Here is a 20916-nt window from a genome sequence, read left to right as displayed (position 1 = left end):
AAGAGAAAGAAGAAAAAGAAGAAAAAGAAGAAAAAGAAGAAGAAGGAGGAGAAGAAGAAGAAGAAGAAGAAGAAGAAGCAGAAGAAGAAGCAGAAGCAGAAGGAGAAGCAGAAGCAGAAGAAGAAGCAGAAGAAGGAGGAAGAATTGATGAAGAAGAAAATGAAGGAGGAGGAGGAGAAAAATAATGGGGGGTAATTTAGTCTTTTACTATATTTTTAACGGCAAAAATAGATGGAATGACTATTTTGTTAACGGAGAGAAAAGATAAAGACGTTTTAATAGGTTTCTAAAAATACAGGAACTGACTTGTTAATAATGGCAATACTCAGGAACTAAATTGTAAATCTCCCTAAAAAAATGAAGCTTTATCTTGCTTCTCTATGTTAAATTACACATGCAAGGCATGACAAAACCGATTAATCAAATGTACATGATGTATATGTAAAGATACATCATATGTTATATTAAAATATATATATATCACTTGGAATATTCAATGCCTGTGTTTGTGGAACTTAAAACTGAGATTGCTGGCATTTGTAAGCATAAGAAGCAGGTCCATTTCACATACATTTATCAAATCTGATGGAAGTTATGATTTTATGTTTTCTGGCACTGCCAAACAACTTATGGCAGAACTAAGCATAGCTGATAAGAAGTTGAGCAGCTAGGCATCAAATGGATAAGGATTGTATAGCTACTATGGAAAATCAAAAGCAGTTAGCACACATGTTAAGCTGTTGTTTGATTATTTTAGCATGTGGTTTTCATCAATCACATGGATACTATGTTCAACTCCAATCTAAGAAGAGAATTAAGATATCCAAGTTGTCTTCCTATATTCAGTTTTTTCCATTCCTCTCTCTCTATCCAGTTTTACTTATCCTCTTATTTCTTTTACAGCAAGAAGCTTGTTTCACAGAAACTTAAAACTAAAACAGCACAAGGACATCAAGAACAAATTCCAACGCTTCATTCAGAATTTCAGAGCATCCTTCCTGGAGTGATGGCAGAAGGAACTCATTCCTGGTATCTAAAGAAGTGCTGGATGGAAGGATTAGATTACTACAAAGCAATAATGTCTACAACCAGAAAACTACAAATCTTGGAACTGAAGAACTTGAAGAAAGAGATTACTTCAGTCGGTGATTCTGGAATTGACATACTGCCACTTCTTAATCATGCTCCCTGATCCAACCAAATTTTCAAGAGATGCAGAAAATCTAAAGAAACTGCTACAAATTTGAGCAATTTCTTTAAATGGACAATCTCCTCCTAAAGTGAAGGTCAAACAGGCCAGGACTTCTTTAGAGGTCAAGGCCTCACAGCGACACTAAATGCTCATTTAGGGATGACTTAGGACAGAGCTCCCACATGGGATGAAAACACTAGGAAGCTTACAAGGCTAACTTGATTAATTATTAGTCGAATTTCCTTGCCTAAAAACTATGCAATAATTTTTTTTTAAGTGGCCAAAAGATTTGATATTCAATTTGGCTTCAAGCAGCATACTAGAACATATAAAATGCGGCGACAAGATACACATCCAAACAGTTAAAAGGATAATTAAGATATTCAGTATATGTGCACCCAAATCATAGGCACTTAAAACAAATGAATTACAAAAGCAAGCCTATTACCTTAGCTACATATTTTCAATGTGAAAGCACATGTCAAGAGAATTGTAAATTCCCTACATTTATTGTCCCAGTTCCTTTCATAATATACTTCAGGAGTTCTATTCCATTGTTTGAGTGCCAATCAGAAGTAACTGTAACATGACTTCAAGCAGACTCAATAGACCACTAACTGTGACATTATTGCTGTCAAAATCATTCCCGAGGGAGGAAAAACAAAAAACAGATACTGCACCCTAAAGCAAACTTCACTAGGAAAAAAAAAACCAACTTTGGGTGAACTCATACAGCTTTGAACTAAGTAAACAGGTGCAGCCTCATTCTCCTCAAGTTCAAAATATTCCATCATTAAATTTGTAATCCGGCCTTTTTGAGTTTTCATCATGATGTAACAGTTGAAGAACGCAACTTCTTTGGCGGCGGGTTTCCTCCAGAGATTATCACATACGAATAGAAGCACAACATTGCAGCACTGCAATAAACAAAAGACAAAAAACAAAATAAATTCCAAGTGAACATTAACAATTCTGAAGAATAGGGAATGTCAAAAAACACAAGAAAATACCTGATGACAGCATTTAACCCTGTGGGAATCAGCTTCTTTGTCTGTATATTCACACAGCACTATAATATTAGACATTAAAGATAAATGAAAATAAAATAAAATAAAGAAATAGCAAGCCCATGAAAGTCATCTTGATGAGATCACTAACCAATGAATATGCCTGGAAGTTCTTCCACAAAAGGGCTGCCGAGAGTACTGGAAGAACAGAAAAAGACAGTATGATTAACTCAAAAGTATTGAGATGATTATCTTCCATGCATAACTATAAGATGGTATCATATGTTATAATGTGTCGATCATTTGAAAGTCTCAGAACAAGTATAATGGCAGGACAACCCTGGTGTTAATCCTAATTTGCTCAATCCACAGGATGATATGGACTACAAATAATTCACCAATTCAACATTTAAGTAATTTTTATATGCACTCGAATGTATACACCCAGCAAATAAATAAATGAGATTTGAGCTAAAACCAAGGTAGATCCTACATTTAAATTTAAATTAAGAAAATAAATCCTATAGGATGGGTGTACAAAGTACCCCAAAAAAAACAATCTTATCCCTGTATTGGCAAAAAAGAACCGAGAAATTTCACCCCAACCCCTAACATCTCCCAATTGAATTGAGGAAAAAGAGATAGTGTAACAGTTTCCATCAATTCCAAAGCAATTCATGATTGCCTTCATACCACATCTTGGTATAAGATGCACTATCCTCTCCAGATCAACTAAAAATGTAATGATTACTGTCTTCAGTTTAAGTGAATGATATATTAACATTAATTGTGAAGTTACTTAGAGCACAATGAAAATCTACAACCTTAGTTATGTTTGCCAATTTACTCGGCATGAAAAAAAAAAATTTAATTGTGTATTTTCACTCCCCTTCCCTTTTTATCCAAGAACCTTCCTTGCAAAATCTTGGATTTCACAAAATATGCATGACATGCCATTCATGTAGTTTAATGTAATACAGAAAGCTGACATCTCGAACATTTATGCTACAGTAACGATAAGGATAAAATTCAGTCAAGAAATTAGAGAGAAAATTTATAAGGACTGTCACGCAAACCATAAAAATCACAAATATAGGCCTCTCAATCTCAATCTTCAAATTCTCTGCATTTTTTTTATTTTTGGTGCTAAATTATTGCTTTGGAAAGAAAAAAAAAAAAACAGACACACATATAAATGGCATTTAAGGGAAAAAAAGATATTTATGTTGTTTTTGCAAGGTCAAAAGATCAATTACCAGCTTGCCCTAGCACAAATGGCACACTAGACTTTCCTTGCCTCCATATCTTCAAGCTGAAGACGCTAAGGGCTAGCAAAGCACCGCCAAACAAAACACCTGTGCTTAGGGTTGTAGGATTTCTAGAAAATACAAACCCAAGAAGGCCACCACTTAGAACAAGACCACCTAAGCCAAAGGCCATTCAAAAATTTGCATCAGTAACTTCTATTGTGTTATTAATAAAGAAGGAAATCAATTAAATAAACAAGTGCATCAATTAATAACATATATACACATCAGTATCACATCAAACTAAGGAAAAAAAAAGTAATCAATATCGTTCACAAGTGGCAAAATTAGTTGGATTGTATGCAAAGCTAAAAGCAAATTGGACATTTATATACCTACAAGGCTACAACAGTATTTTTTTCGCATTTTTGTTATTCTATAAAAGATAGCATATTGGTTGGTAACTTCCACAAAGAGAATAGGTCTAATAAAAATCAAGCTTTTACTCGCTTAGGGAAATCAACCTCAGGTCTAATGCAACACACTAATGATAACAATTCAGATATCAAAGGAATCAACTTCATTATCTTGCACTGTATTGGAGTTATGTATCACTTTCCTTCCTTCACATATTGAATCCCTGCCTACTTGTACATTGAAGTTTTCTTGATCTTCCACCAGCATTCTAGGCTGGCTTACATATTTGTAAAATATGCTCAAGGAAAGAGGGCTGAACGGATTGAGGTGGAAGGCATTTATAAAAGGGAGAATTACAATTAGATCCCTGAGTTTTTAGGAAATTCATTAGTTGGTGCCTATAATTCTTATGTTCAACTAAAATGTCCCCATTATTTGTAAATACCACCATAAAATCCTTTTGTTACATTTTCGGCCAGTCAAAAGAATTTACTAACAGTCAACTGAGAGAGACGAAATTTTGATGCCCAAAATACCCCTAGTCCTTTCTTGCTTATCCCTCCCTTTCCTTATCTTTCTTCCCCACATGTATCCTTCCTTACCTTCCTCTGCTCAATCCCCATAATTACCTTTGATATATGGCTTGCTTCTTTCGTTGGTATGTTGTTCCACTTGGATATTGGAATTCTCCTCCAATAAAACCTTGACCCTTTCAGGCGTGGCAATAATGACATGTGGTCTGCCTATTAAGGTCTTGGCCTCAGTCAACACATCCATACACCCAACAACCACAGCGCATTGTAAATGCAAGCAAGACCCCAGCATGAAAATCCCATATGGATCCTATGCCAGCCCGTTTGAGCCAACCCCAACACATCTGACCTGCTTAAAACTTCGAGATGTAGTGGGCTTGGGCAGGAGTTTGTTGAATTTTGGTAACATCTTGCCACCAGAATGTAGAATGTGGATCAAATTTTTTTGTTGGATTTTGGATAATATCTCTTTTGCCCTCAAATGAATCTTTTCAAAGATTGGTAAATGAATTATCTTTTCTTCAAAAAGAAAGTTTAACGCTTTTCTATGTTTTTATTCTTTGCTTAAACCATCAGTTTTGATGTTCATTAACTGTTAGCCAATTCTCTTCCCCTGATTGAAAATCAGCGTATTTTAGAGTATTGTAAGGTTATTATAATATTTAAATGGGGGAAAATATTTTAAAGGGCATTATTGACTTTTTCACCTTGACATGGAATCTGCTAAGGTAATATAACAAAAGGGCTTTATAGTAGCATTTATAAATAATGGTGGACATTTTAATTGGCCTTAAGAATTATACGGACCAACTAATAGATTTCTTAAGAACTCAGAGGCCTAATAGTAATTCTCCCTTTATCAAAAAGCCTACACGTCCTCTAATTCCTGTAAAAGTTTAGATACCTAAAGAAGCCTACAATAGTATTTGGTAAATGCAAAACTAGAGATATATTGCTTACTTACGTCCTACTTCCATTATACAGTGGAGTAAATTAACATGGACTCAAAAACCATTGGTACATGAAACTATATCAAAAGAAAAATTACTCAACTATCCAACATTAATTAGGACAGGATATGGGAAATAATCCTCTGTTTCACTCAGGTTAGGATTATGTACTTGTTAAAAATCTGCTAAAATCCTTTATCACTACTTTCCCATGTCATCCTAAGTCTGCCCCTCATATTCTTTTCTCCTTTCACTTCACAGTAATCAACCTCCCAATCAAATCAAATTATCTCTATCATCCATGCATTTTCATCAAAGTGTCATTTCTATGGTGCATTTATTTCTTATGTCATCCATCCTTAATAATAATACCTTATCCATATTAAGATTCTCATTTTTACTATGCTAATCTCATAAACCTGTCCCATCTCCACAAACACTAATGGTCAAATCATTGCCTAGACTGCCTAGTAAAACTTTTCCTTTTCACCTTAGTTGGTATTTTGCAAGAATTGCACCCATCCACATCATCTATTCTAATTTATTCTCCTTAGTTCCCCATTGCTTTGGATAATAGAACATGAACATATGCTGTACAGAGTGTGTGGGTATTGTTGGACCTCTATCACGCCTAAGCATGTCCCACTTAGATCACTTTCCCTTCCCTATTTTATTTAAACTTACATAAATACTTAGGACTTGTTTGTTTCATGGAATAGAATAAAGTAGGAATAAAATAGCTATTCATGGTAATTGAATTGCTTTTCTTCACTTATAGTTTGAATTTATATCTACTTATTTAGAAAATATTTACTCTACACAATAATTAAATTTAAGGTTGTTATTCCATAGACTGATATTCCGCATTTAAATTTGACTCCAAATATATGAATAACTGTTCAATATGGAATAACTCTTATATTCCCAATTCCATACCATTCCACAAATCAAACAAAGCCTTAGTTTCTTTGGCACTCCTCCATAGATCCAACTTTTGTTACTATGAAGTTAGGTTTTGTTAGAATTGAAGAGACTCTCCTTAAATTAAGAAGAAGATTACTCCTTACTTTGAGCATCACATATCTCCTTAATTCAAGGGATATGTCTTCCTAAATCTAAGGATCTATATCTTTGTCATTTTTATCATAAATATGCACAACGTATTATGTACGAGAAGGTAGAAATTGAGTAAAGATGTGGCCCTTTTAATTATTTTCCTTCTCTTCCATTCCTTCCCTCCCCTTCCTTCTTTTCTTAAAATAAAAACTTAACAATTTCCATCTCTTAAAACTAAGTAATTTGAAATCACACAATAAAGTATATCCTTAGGCAATGTTCAAACAACATAAATACCAAATACAAAAATGGAATTATTCAGGTTGTTCCTAAACGATCAACTCGAGAAAAAATTCTGGCTACCTCTTAAAGTGTCTAAATTTAGATATTTGAGTGCTTTTCAACCATATTCTACAATTCATTATCCTACATCTATTGACTGACCATAATAAGCATTACAAATGTCAAATCTATAGATGAAATCTAATACTTTTTAGATAATTGTGCGTGAACTCCAAAAACGAGGCCCTATAACATCTTTAGCCGGTCCATGATGACAACTTAACAATATATAATTGTCAACTACTTAAGGATGATTATAATTTCTCATTCTCAAATATTTTCCAATGTTTATTATGGTTTATACAATCCAGAAACAAAAAGCATTAAAAAATAAAAGAATATAGGTGCATTTTACTTTGATGTAGGATTATTAGTTACCACAAATCTCCACTGCAAACTATGAAAAGTTAAGCATTCAGGTGCAATAGAGAAAGAGATAGACAGAGAGTGCATAAATCTTTCATTGATATTAATTTCGCATAATCTTACAAGATCAACAATATTCTAAAATTAGACGGTGAATGGAGGAACAAGATTTTTAAAAAAAATTCAAAAATTTTAAACATGGAATCAGTTCTATAGTTCAATAGAAAAAAAATCAAACATTCCATGAACATATAAAAGACTAAATCAAAATTTTAAACAATCTTCTTTAAGAAAAGTATATCACATCAAGGAAAAGATATCCACATATCGAAACTAAAGTTTTAAATCATTTATACTAAAATAAAAGGCTGAACAATTTTACCACCACACCTCTATACATTTTCCATAAAACTTGCTGTTGTCAAATCAGCAGACTTCATTTCTCTAATTGCTATGCATTTCCACAGGAACAAAAACAATCCATGCACTAAAGTGAAATGGCAGCAAAATGCAATTTAATATTCCCGATACATAAATGTCAGAAGTAACAAAAAAAGTAACCCAAGGAACCATCACCTACACAGTTTTTGAATACCAAAATTTTTAAACGTCAAAAATTTTATTTCAGAATGGAATCACTCTCACTCACCATAAGGGATCCCAAAACAGAAGTCATGGATCTTTGCTGCTCCATATGCCTTTCCTGGATCAGTAATTCCTTTTTCTTCTAAATCATGAGGTTTTGCTGGCCCTTCCACGTATGGTTTTGATTCATCAGCTGCATAACTAAGCCTAGTTTTGATCTCTGAATGGGAACTTTCTGTTCCTCGATCTCCTTCAAGACTCCTAGCAATTGATAACTGGAAAACACAAGGCATTACTCGGTCTAGCATCTGAAGTTGATCTATTTAAAGTGATTTTGAAATATAAAATTGAGTAGGGAGTTTCAATTTTAACAATTTACCTTGATGCGGGTAGAAAGGAGAGATGATTGACGATAGAGATGTAAGTTGCAGTTGAATGAAGAGAAGTATGAGAGCTGAGAAACAGCGGGTGCTAATGCTGCCATGATTGAGATTGGTTACACAAGAGCTAGGCCAGTAGGGAATGAGGCCTTGTGTTGACTCTGCAAAAATTGGGATTAATTGAATGCATGTGATAAACAAGGATGGTACCAAGTAGGGTGCCCGGTACCTCCCGACATTAGAAGTACACACACCCCGACTTGTTTTAAAATTGTCTACCCAAACCCGTTTAGAAATTGGATTTCATTAAAGCATCCATCCCAAACCTGTTTACCATTACCTTTACTACCTGAAACTACCCAAACCCGATTAACTCATAATCCCAACAGAAAAAGAAAAAACAGAATTTCATACAAAATCTCACATTAGCATTTAAATAAAATTCAGAAACTCATTTCAATAATCTCACAAAAACAACTCTCGATTCATTCACAATGGTCTTTATTTCAACAAATTCTCTGTAATCTCACAATTATAACCCTCGGAGCAATTAAAAAAGTCTTAGCATTTCCAAAAATTTCAGAAATATCACTACATTTTAATAAAATTCAGAACCCCATTTCAATAATGTCACAAAAACAACTCTCAATCCTTTCACAATAATCTTTATCTCAACAAATTTTCAATACACCTCACAATTACAACCCTAAGCACATTCACATAAATCTTAGCATTTCCACAAATTTTAGAAACCCAATATCAATAGATCTCACAAATCTTAGAAAGGACACATCTGAAACCACATCTCAAAACCCATCCAAACCTGCGGTGACCGAGGACGTAGACTAGAGTGACGAGGACAGCAGCGGCGTAACTTAGGACTAGGAGAAGCAGTGGATGGCTGAAGGACTGGACCAGCAGACGCAGCGACGAGGACTAGAGAGAGCGTCGGAGAAGAGCGAAGAAGCGACCAGTACCAGAGGACGCATCAACAAAGTTGACAGCGTGAAGAGAATAGAGGCGATCGGCGCGAGGCGGGAGGGGTACGGCTGTACCAGAGGAAGCGGCGGAGAGGCGGAAGGGGGGAGGGAATGGGACGGAAGGCTGCGTCTAGAGTTGAGAGAAATGTTCAAGAGTATTTAGTTTTAATTAACAATATGTACTAATTTATGCCATATTTTATGGAAGACTAAGGGTGAGAGGAATCAGCAAAAACTCTATTCTGTTGTGGTTGTTTGAAATCAACAGAAATATGTTGCAACATAGTAATAGGATCATATTGTACCATATAGACAACACTTTATTTCTTTCCTCTCATATATGCCAAAGAGTGAGTATGAGGAGGGTAAATAATAAAGGGCCATCTAATTCCAACTTGAACCTATCCATAGAGTTTCCACAACATAAAACTAGAAAAATCTATTAAGTTAAAATTATAACTACATGATACTAAGTAGCCAGATTGTTGCAGCACGTGGACACCAAAATAAAAGATGCTTTAAGGTTTTAGGTTGTGACCAACAATAGAGATTGTTCGAGCATGTGGACACCAAAATAAAAGATGCTCTAAGGTTTTAGGTTGTGACCAACAATAGGGTACAAAGAGTTGTTCAACACACCATGGCTTACCAAACTAATAGAAATCGGTAGAGCATTATGAAAAAGTCACAAAAGAAAAAATTTCAATTTAGGAGAGATTTGAAAATACTATATTCTCTACTAAATAGCCGGTTATATGCTAGAAAAAGAGGATGGATGAGATACATCATGAGGAAATAAGCAGTGCACAACAACAGATATCCAGAACGGACATTATATAAGACATTATGTGCATAATGCCAACTAGAGTGTTTGGTGTAGGAAGAAAAGTGGTTGAGACTAAAAGAATTATCTTTGTGGCGGGGACAAAAAGAATTATCATTACTCACTAATGATTCTAATAAAAAAACATTATAATTAATTAAATATGTCATCTTGGTGATACGAGTTGAAAATACATCAAGCAAGATAATTTAAAATCATCCAATTGAGGCATCCATGGAACATCAGCAATCATACCATCCCCAATATTTATTTCAGCTAAGAGACTTTGCTAAAGTTATGAACTATAACACCTATAAGAAACTTATCAAAATGAAGATCGTGAGAAGTAAACACCTTTCAAAACTCAAATCCACAAGCGATAGGGATTGTGAAGAAACCTCTAACATTGTTTGTAAACAAGTTAGGTTGAAATTTTCAAAATCTTTAAAACTTAAATTGCCCCAATACTTAGATCGATAATAATGATAATTTGCCAAGAATTAGAAAAATAAAAGAGAGAAGAGATGCTCAATGTACTGGTCCAATTAAGCAAGATGACAGCCTTTATATAGGCTTACAAAGAGCAAAAATATAATCTTAACAGGAAAAAAAAATAGCTGCAACATGACCATGTTCTACAGAACACTATCAACCAAATCCCCATAAAATAGGACTATAACTTTGACTAAGAAACAAAATACTGGAACTAAATAATTTAGTAAAATAATTAACTTATCTAACAATCCCTCCCTTAAACTGAAAACTCAAAAACTCAACAAGTTTCAGTTTAAAGCTTTGCATCTTCTTTGCTGCAAACACCCATCAGATTTCTCAAATTCAAGAAAGAATGTAGCTTGAGAGACTTTGTAAATATGTCAGTAAGCTACTCCTTACTTAGACAGTACTTCAATTCAATTTTTCTTTCATTACACAAATCTCTCAAAAAATAATACTTCACATCAATATGCTTGCTCCTTCCATGAAGTACTGGATTTTTGAACAATTTTATTACTGAACTATTGTCACAGAAAATTGTGGTAGCTCCTTCTTGTTTAAGCTGCAATTCTTCAAGAATTCTCCTTAGCCACATGGCTTGACAAGCACAAGACGTAGCAGCGACAAATTCCGCTTCTGTACTAGACAAAGTGATAATTGGCTGCTTCTTAGAAGACCATGAAACAGGTCCTATTCTAAGCATAAAGATATATCCTGAAGTGCTCCTTCTGCTGTCTTGGTCTCCTGCATAATCACTATCTGTAAAGCCAATTAATTCTGACTTTTCATTGGCTTTAAAAAACAAACCGAAATCCTTCGTCTCTTGCAAGTAACGAAGAATTCTCTTGGCGGCAAGCAAGTGCATTTCAGTTGGACTCTCCATAAATCTGCTAATAAGGCTTACAGCATACATTATATCCGGCCTTGTTCCGGTTAAGTACATGAGGTTGCCAACAATTTGCCTATAAAGAGTGCTATCCACCTTTTTCCCTTCAAAATCTTTGTGAAGCTTTAAACCAAATTCAGTTGGTGTGGATGCAGGATTATAATCCTTCATCTGAAATTTATCCAAAATTTCTCCCACATATTTCTTTTGACAAACAAAAAATCCCATCTTTGATTGCACTACCTCTAAGCCTAGAAAGTAATGCATCTTTCCAAGGTTTGATATCTCAAATTCAGCCATCATAGATTTTTTGAATTTTTTAAACATCCCATTGTCATTTTCGGTAAATATAAGATCGTCTGCTCTTCCAATGTACCGTGCAAAAAAGCTGATTTGACATCCAATTGGAGAATAGGCCAATAATTTTGTGCTGCCACTGCTACCACCAAACGAATTGTATCATGTCGTGCAACTGGAGCAAAACTTTTAGTGTAATCAACCCCATACTCTTGCTTGTATCCCTTCGCCACCAACCGTGCTTTATACTTGTCAACTTCACCATTTTCCTTCAATTTTGTCTTGAAAACCCACTTTACACCAATGGTTTTATTCCCTTTCGGAATGTCACAAAGTTGCCAAGTATCATTTCTTTCAATGGCTTCAATTTCAGCATCCATTGCCTCCCTCCATTTTGATTCTTTGACAGCACTTTCAAATGTTGTATGATCACAATTTGTATACAAGGCAAAGTGAGTGATAGATTCTTCATTGTAATTCACTCCCGTTACCTCATAATCTTTCATCCAAGCATGCCTTTTTCATGTACGGAGAGAAGATTGAGCAGAAACTGCTGTTGTTGCCTCGCTTGTTGGTGACTGAATTTCAGAAGTTATTGAACTCTCTTCATCTCTAGGAACATTATTTTCTGAAATTTCAGTTGGTTTCTCCTCTTTTTCAACTTCATCATCAAGAATAATTGGAGTTGGCTGCTACCCATTCCAATCCCAAATGCTTTCCTCATCAAAAACTACATCTCTGCTAGTCACAATCTAATTTGTCAATGGATTCAACAATTTAAAAGCTTTGGGTGTCTCACTCTGACGCGGAATCCTATGGCACAAGCTTCAAACCTACACGCACAAGTAGATATGGAATCCAAAGATTTGATAAACCCATCTCCTATGGCACCCCAAACTTAGAGAAGCTGAAACACCAATGATCGAAGGATTTAGATAAGAATCTGACAAACGCCACAACGAATAGTTGATAAGTAAGCCAAGATTCCTGGTGCAATTGATGAAAGCAAATCTTCACTCTCACTCAAAGCAATACACGCCAAAGGCATAAGAAGAATTCTGAAATTTTGATTAAAAGCTGCCTCTTACAATTGTTTCTTATCCTTATATAGTAAGGAGAAAAAACAAATAAAACCCTAAGACACTCTTCTTGGACCTGACTTAAACACATAAGGCCCAAGCCCAATCACACACTAAAATAACACATAAGTATTAAAACATAAGCCCAAAACATGGCCCAACACTCTAAAACTTAAAAGATAAAGTATGGCCAGAATACAAGCCCAAACAAAGCTAAAATAAAACAAGTGTTAAATAATAAAAATATAGCAAGCCCATCATAACAAAGCTGAATCTTCACAAAAGCCTTACTTGATCTTCACTTTAGGCTTCCCTTTGTGTAGTTTTAGCCCATAGGTTTGATTAGGCTCCCTAAGCCTATGATTGCAAGTGTTGCACCAAATATGTCCCATATGAGTTGAAGTACGCTCCAAATATATATGGATCATATGAATATGATTTTGAACTCCTTTTAGATCTATTTGAATGACATAAGTTTGCTCCACACCATTGTTAGAAATTTACCCTATTGGATCTGTATCATTACACAAAAAAAAAAGCACTTCTTACTCTTGTCATCAAGTTTTTTTCTTTTTTCATTTGGGATATGTGCATATGCTATGCAACCAAAAATTTTAAAATAATCCACACCCGATTTTCTGCCGCTCCATGCTTCTTCCGGCGTCATATTTTGGACAGCAAAAGTGGGACTTCTGTTCAGTAAATGAACACTCCAAAGTACAGCTTCAGGCCAAAAAGTCTTTGGGATTCCTCCCCTAGCAAGCAAGCATCTCACCATGTTAAGGATGGTTCTGTTATTTCTTTCGGAAACACCGTTTTGCTGCGGTGTATAAGCAGTGGTAAGCTCTTTACGAATCCCTTGACCTGCACAAAAAATTCTCAAATTCTTTTGAGCAGTACTCACCACCACGATCCATGCGAAGAGATTTAATTGCTTTTCCACTTTCTTTCTCAACACGTGCCTTGAAAGAAACTTTTAAAAATTCAAAAAGCTTCAGACTTTGCCTGTAAAAAATAAACTCATGTTTTCCGACTATAATCATCGATGAAGGTAATTAGATATCTTTTACCTCCATTCGAAAATGGTTTTATTGGTCCGCAAATGTCGGAATGAATCAGCTCCAAAACATCTTTTGCTCTCCATGACTTTCCTTGAGGAAATTGAGAACGAGGTTGTTTACCAACAATACATTCTTCACAAATTTTTTGATGGAGCATCGATTCGAGGAAGTCCATTTACCATATTTTTCTGATGAAGAGTTCTTAATCCATTAAAACTCAAATGGCCATAACGAAAATGCCACAACCAGCAAGTATCTTTCACTTCAGCAATAAAACAAGATTGAACACTTTCAACTTTCAAAGGGAACAATCTTTTTGAGTTCATTAGAATAATAGCAATGGCTCCTCTAAAAGGATCATATATCTCACAAGTTCCATTTTGAATAGTGATTATGTAACCCTTTTCTTGTAACTGCCTAGCACTTAACAAATTGCTTTTCAAACTAGGAACATAAAGCACATTAGCAATTTTTTCTACAAAACCATTCTTGGTTCTAATTTTAATGTCATCATTTCCCTTCACATCTACAGAAGATAAATCACCAAAACTTATTGTAGATTGAAAATTTTCATTTAGAGAAGCAAAAGAAGACTTACTTCCACACATGTGATTACTGCAACCGGTATCAACATACCAAATATCGAAGTTGGGTGTATCATTTGTTTGAACAGCCATCAAAAGAGTTTCTCCTTCATCATTTTATGCATAATTTGATTTCTCCCCCTTTTCAGTATCCTTGGGCTGTTTGGTACGACATTCGGAACGATAGTGACCATAATTATGATACTTATAACACTCAATTTTGGATTTGTCATAATGTTGATCATTACCTTTGTTTTGCTCATCACCTTTAGAATTCCTTCTATTGCCTCGACCTCCTCTCCCTCTTCCTCTTCCTCTTCCTCTACCCCTACCTCTTGAATTTGAGGAAGGAATAGAGATAGAAGCTTTCAAAGCTTACTGTTTAATGTTTGAACTTTGGCTAATCTTTTGCTCATGCACCAATAAAGAGCTTTGCAATTTGTCGAGGGACATTGCATCTATATCTTTTGACTCTTCAATAAAGCACACAACATAGTCATACTTCGGTGTTAAAGAGCATAAAATCTTCTCCACAATGGTTACATCATCCATCTTCTCACCGTGGAATCGCATCTTGTTACATATCTCAATGGTTCTAGAGCAATAGCTAGTCATAGATTCACCATCATTCATTTGCAACGTTTCAAAGTCTCTCCTCAAAGCTTGAAGCTAGGCACATTTCACTCTAGTTGTGCCTTGATACTTCTTCTTCATCGAATCCCATATATCTTTGGAAGTTTCTTTATAAAGAATAGTTTCCAATATGGAACGTTCAATAGCTTGAAAGAGATCATTTTTCGCCTTTAAATCTTTCAGCTTTTTCGCTTCAATCTCTGTTTTATGGGCATCCGTCAAAGTTTCACCTGCTGCTGGTGCTCCGATTCCATTTTCGACGATTGTCCAGTATTCTTTTGAACGCAGGAAATTCTCCATCAACATGCTCCAATGATCATAGTGACCATCAAAGCATGGAATTGCTGCCTGCACAAAATTTGTTTCTGTAGCCATGAAACAAATACAGCTACTGCTCTTTTTTTCTTTCTAACCTCACGTGTTTCACTCTTAAGCTCTCTTTTCTCTCTTTTAACCGGGCTCTGATACCACCGATAATTTGCCAAGAATTAGAAAAATAAAAAAGAGAATAGATGCTCAATGTACTGATCCAATTAAGCAAGATGACAGCCTTTATATAGGCTTACAAAGAGCAAAAATATAATCTTAACAGAAAAAAAACAGCTGCAACGTGACCATGTTCTACAGAACATTATCAACCAAATCCCTATAAAATAGGACTATAACTTTGACTAAGAAACAAAATACTGAAACTAAATAATTGCAGTAAAATAATTAACTTATCTAACAAATAATAGTGTCAAGTGATGCAACTAATATTTATAGAATCATCAAACCTACTCCACTAGAAATTTGATAATAGACTATTCAGTTTAGCTAAAAACTATTTAAGTGAACTGAAAATTTACCATAAAGTATGTAGGAATAAAAGATAACTCTAATTGAATTATTGTAGCACTACCAACTTAAGATAATAACTTATATTTTCAAGTCTAAATTTTCAAATAGATTCTATCTTCCATCACTGCCCATGCTTGTTGTCAAGATCGTCCTAATAACAAAGGTAGTCCTAGATATTTATCAAAAGGAAGCAAACTCCATCTTCAAAATGACTACACATAAAAAATCTCAATAAAATTGATCATAGGCTTTATACATGTCCAACTTGGGAGCCATAATATGAAGATGACTATTAGTAGTCTTCAAAAAATGAAAAACCACATGAGGGCTCACAATGTTGTCCAATATTCCGATTAGGATAAAAGCATTTTGATCATCTAGGATGAGTGAATGCATCCATGGTTTGAGTTTGTCGACCATTGTTTTAAAAATGACTTTACAAATAAAATTGCACAAACTAATAGAGTTAAATTAATGAATACCAATAGAATTATGATATTTAAGAATAAGAACAATATTGTTAAAATTGAGCTCTTTCAACAAATACCTAGAAACATAAAAACTACGAAGAAAAGGATATAAAGACAGATCCATTATATCCCAGTTATACTAATAGAACAAATGTGAGAAAACGTCAAATTTGTAAGGGGCATCAATGTAAGAACTTGATCACAACCATATAAGGGTCTTGCTATGTATTAAAAAAAAAACTCTCAAACAGAGAAGTAATATCAGAAATACTTTCTACCCATCTACCCAAAGTCATGTGAGGGTCTAGCTATATAAAAGTCTTGAAAAAAACACTATCACTAAGAGAAGTAATATCAGAAATACTTTCTATCCATCTATCTAAAGTCAATTGCAAATAATATGATTTTATTATCATCGCTTAATAGCAAATAGATGAAAAAATCGTATATTTCTATCCCCTCTATAACCATTAGTTATATGCTCTTAATTATTCAATGATTATGAAATTTTTCATTCCAATTTACTTTATTTCTTATATAATAAATGTAATAGCCCGGAAACCGGTACCCCTCTTGTAACGGCCCCAAACTGCTCGGCACTAGGATCCAGATCGGCTTAAGGCCGCCGGGACCCGTAGTAGGCCTCTATACATCCTGAACTTTAGGTATAATCCCGTGCATGATCAAACTTTACTTGAAAACTTAAGCTTTTATTTCAGAAAACCTTTAAACTTGTCTTCCTTGCCTCTGCTTGACCTATGCATGAAAACATAGAACCTCATACTAGATGGGTCATCAAGCTTGCTTTAAAACCATGCCTGCTTTGGGTCAAGGGATTGAAACCCTTTCTTCCCCCACGGGCCATTCAAAACTCATAACATTTAAAACATTTTCTCAAGATCATGCATAACAAAAAGGGATTTACCAACACTCTAGGCGAAGCACAATTCTATACATCTCATGCTACAACACATGGCATATCTATACTTTTCTTAACTTGGCTCTATCTCTTTATAACATTACTCTTTCTATTCTTTCATATCCCTTATATACATAAGGACCATACATCAAGTCCATCTATCATGTCCATATATCATTATGTCCATAACTATACAAGCCTACAAACATACATAGCATTACACAACATATCTTCTCTTTAGCAACTTCCTTACATAACTATCACTAACTCCATAAACATATACATACAAGCATCTCTTATACATAAACAAAACACAACTAAGCTATTACAACCAAACATGGCAACCCATGCTTGAACCTCTTCTTTCCCCATAGCTTACTCTGATTGAACTCTGGCTTACTTACTCTGGCCCTGCAAAACTGGGGTTAAGGGAAAGGGGTGAGCTACAAGAGCCCAGTGAGTAGAAACAGAGAAAACATGTAATTTTATTATTTCATTTTATCATTATTATTATTATTATTATTATTTCTCTATATTATTTATATTTTATTTTATTCTTTCTTTTTCTTTTTCTTTTTCTTTTTCTTTTTCTTTTTCATGCTTTCATGAAGTGCAACACATCACAACTATAGCACAACAAACATATCATTCCCGCTTGAGTTCACGCTAGCAATCTCTTCCTCTCGCGGGTGATTTTAGAGGGTTCACGAAACGTCCTTCCCCTCAGGGTTAGACATGACCCCAACATTTCCTCTGTCAAAACTTGGCCCCGAAGGAGCTCTCATGGGGCTTTCCTACATGTACTCGCCCGACTGACAAAGACTCAATGACAGACTTGCGGGCTATTGAGGTCGCCTTGGTCCACCCATCTCATCATATACACAGCAAAATTATGCAATGCGTCACCTTCGTGAAACTAATGTAATCATCCTATCACATATAAACATGGTGCATGGGCATGGTGAAACTAGTGCAATCATCCTATTACATAACATGATGTATGAGTATGCTTTAGGCATTTGATTTTCTTAAAATAAAAGATTGGGTTTAGTTCTACTCACCTGAAGCCACTGCTCAACAAACTCAGGGTCAACTAGCATTGAAGCTAGACACCTCTCCTCAGGTCCAATCCTACACAGATGGACTCACATGAGGTACTAAACACATTCTGACAACTCATAAGCAACTACCCAAAAACCCCTCTAAACATCATAGAAACATGCATAGAAAACAGCCATGAAAAGGCTGGACAGGCACTTTCGGCGGCACCTTCGGCGGTCGAACCCTCTCTCCAGAGACGAAACTCGGGTACCTTCGGCGGCACCTTCGGCGGCACCTTCGGCGGCCGAACCCTCTCTCCAGAGACGAAAGTCAGGCACTTTCGGCGGCCGAACATTGCCTTCGGCGGCCGAAAGTCTGCTTTCAAGCCAAAACTCAACTTTCGGGGGTAAGGTTAGGCGGCCAAACCATGCATCCATAGGCATGTTCGGCGGCCGAACCTGAGTTCATCCAGAACTCAGCCTTCGTGCATACCAGCCTCCCAAACCTCACAAAACAACCCCAACCCTCACATACTCTCTCCCAAGCATGCATACACACTCCCACAAGCAAAGAGAGCAAAGAAACTAACTTAAACTCCTCAACACAATATCACATAACATACATTGGGCATAAAACCCACAAAAGCCTAAACATGCATATCTACCCATACTCAAACATTAAAACCTTCATAAAACTTCATAAAAACACTAGGGAAGCAAAGATCTACACTTACCTCTTGAAGATTGAGGGTGGTGTGATCTCTAACTCGGAGGTGTGGAGAATCCAAGCTCCAAAAGCTCCAAGCTCCCAAAACTTCGATCCAAGCTTAAAACTCTTCAAAATAGCCATGGAACTCATGAAAACATGAAGGAGATGAAGAAAGAACATGAAAACGGCCAAGGAAGGACAAAAACTCACCTGAGCTCGGGAATGGGGAGAAAACTCTCCCATTTCCGATCTGAGGGCCCTTTATAGGTGGCCTGGTCAAAGACCTTCGGCAGCCTAACGTGCCCCCTAAACTCATGCATGTTCGGCGGCCGAACTTGACTTTCGGCGGCCGAACCTTGGCTCGTTCAAACAAGACTTTCGGAGGCCAAAGGTGCTCCCGAAGCCTTTCCATGTTCGGCGGCCGAACTTCACTTTCGGCGGCCGAACCTGGCAATTGCCTCCTTGGTCTTTTCTTTTCAAAACTCAATTCATTTTCATTTAAAACCATGAAATCAGTAAAAACATTTTAGAAACACATTTTTCCCTCTAGAAGCCTTTGGCATCTTCAGAACTCCAGATTCCAACGGAGATTCTGCCGGAAGATAGAGATTCCGATGCCGGAATCTAGCCGGGTATTACATTCTTCCCCCCTTACAGAACATTCGTCCCCGAATGTTCCACAAACATACATACATAAAAACATGGCATAAATCATACATGAACAAGCAAGCAAAACAGCAAGCAAAACCTAAAAATCTCTCTCCTGAAAGAGAGACACAGGCACTACTGAAGTAAAACTCCTGGGTCTCCAAAAGAAACACTTTAGCAGTACCCAACCTACTCCTGAACTCCACTGGCTTCCGCTGCGCTACTCTGATCCTTACTCTTCTCTTCTCTTCTCATCTTTACTAACTGGCTCCTTCTCACTGTTAACCCAAAACTAATTCTAACTCTCACAGGTAGTACCCGGATTTCAGATCTATCTTGGAAAACAAACAGCCTCTGCTATCTGTCCCAATAGATCATCCATCCTGCATGGGAATACCTGCTCTTGGTAGTGACCTTGTTTAACTGCTGACAGTCGCTACAAGGGTTCAAGGATCCATCCTTCCTTTCCCTCACAACTCTGGAGCGTTCCAGGGTGAGGTACTGAGTCAGATAAAACCCCTGTCTACCAAGCACTCTACTACTCCTACACTCCTCCTACAACTCTGCAGGTGCCATCCTGTGAGGAAAGAGAGAAACGGTTCTGGTACCAAGTACCACCTCTAAACCAAACTCTACCTCCCTGATCGATGGTAAACCTGATACTAGCCTGGAACCTCTGAACACTCGCTCTATCTATGGCACTAGGGCTGGTTCCTAGACCTGCCTGCTCAGCTCACAAACCCGAGCGAGAACTCTCTACTAACCACTCCTATACACCCTACGAGCTTGACAGCTGACATCAAACTTCTAGGCATCCTACACGGTCCTCTCTGAAGCCTACCTCAGACCCACTCTGCATTTCGATCCCGACCACCTTGCGCTGCAGACGCAAGTCTCACCAGCTCCACAAGTAGAGAACCAATCCATCCCCCGGCTGACATCCAGACACTCAAGTCTAGGACCTCATGCTCGGGTGGAAGGCATCTACCCTCATCGGTCACTGGCCTGAATCTCAGCCACAGATGGATCCTACCCGGGTCTACTATCCAAAGAGAACACTCTACACCCAGAAGCTATCAATTCAACCGTCTGAGGACTCCTAGAGCAACTAACAAGAACACACCAGAGGTACAAAACACACACATCAGAACATGAACAAGTGAGTGTACCTGGCACCACTGTGTCCGATGTGTCTGCTCCTCTCCCTTGATCACTGGTCTGAGCCACATCACCTGCAGCTCGCTGCTGGGACCACACTCTCCTGGGCGTAGTAGGACAATCACGTGCGAAGTGCCCTTCCTGTCCGCACCTGAAGCATGCCGTTGTCCCAACTCGACAAGGCCCTCTGTGCAACCTTCTGCACCTCAAACATCTTGT

At 36.7% G+C, this 20916-nt stretch overlaps 1 protein-coding gene across 1 annotated transcript; it reads right to left on the bottom strand.

The window, feature by feature from the left end:
- Positions 1–1539: 1539 nt before the first annotated feature.
- On the bottom strand, positions 1540–9356 carry LOC110623443 (protein FATTY ACID EXPORT 1, chloroplastic). The gene is made up of 7 exons (XM_021768389.2): positions 8899–9356; positions 8075–8236; positions 7760–7970; positions 3456–3623; positions 2351–2397; positions 2203–2243; positions 1540–2109 (listed from the first exon to the last, which is right to left on the bottom strand). Exons 2-7 carry the CDS (start codon positions 8177–8179, stop codon positions 2019–2021), a joined length of 663 nt encoding a protein of 220 aa, XP_021624081.1. The 5' UTR covers positions 8180–8236; positions 8899–9356; the 3' UTR covers positions 1540–2018.
- Between the last annotated feature and the right edge of the window lie 11560 nt (positions 9357–20916).

Source organism: Manihot esculenta, chromosome 9 (genome assembly GCF_001659605.2).
Source record: "Manihot esculenta cultivar AM560-2 chromosome 9, M.esculenta_v8, whole genome shotgun sequence".
Lineage (NCBI taxonomy): Eukaryota > Viridiplantae > Streptophyta > Magnoliopsida > Malpighiales > Euphorbiaceae > Manihot > Manihot esculenta.
This window is presented reverse-complemented; position numbering and strand designations above follow the sequence as displayed.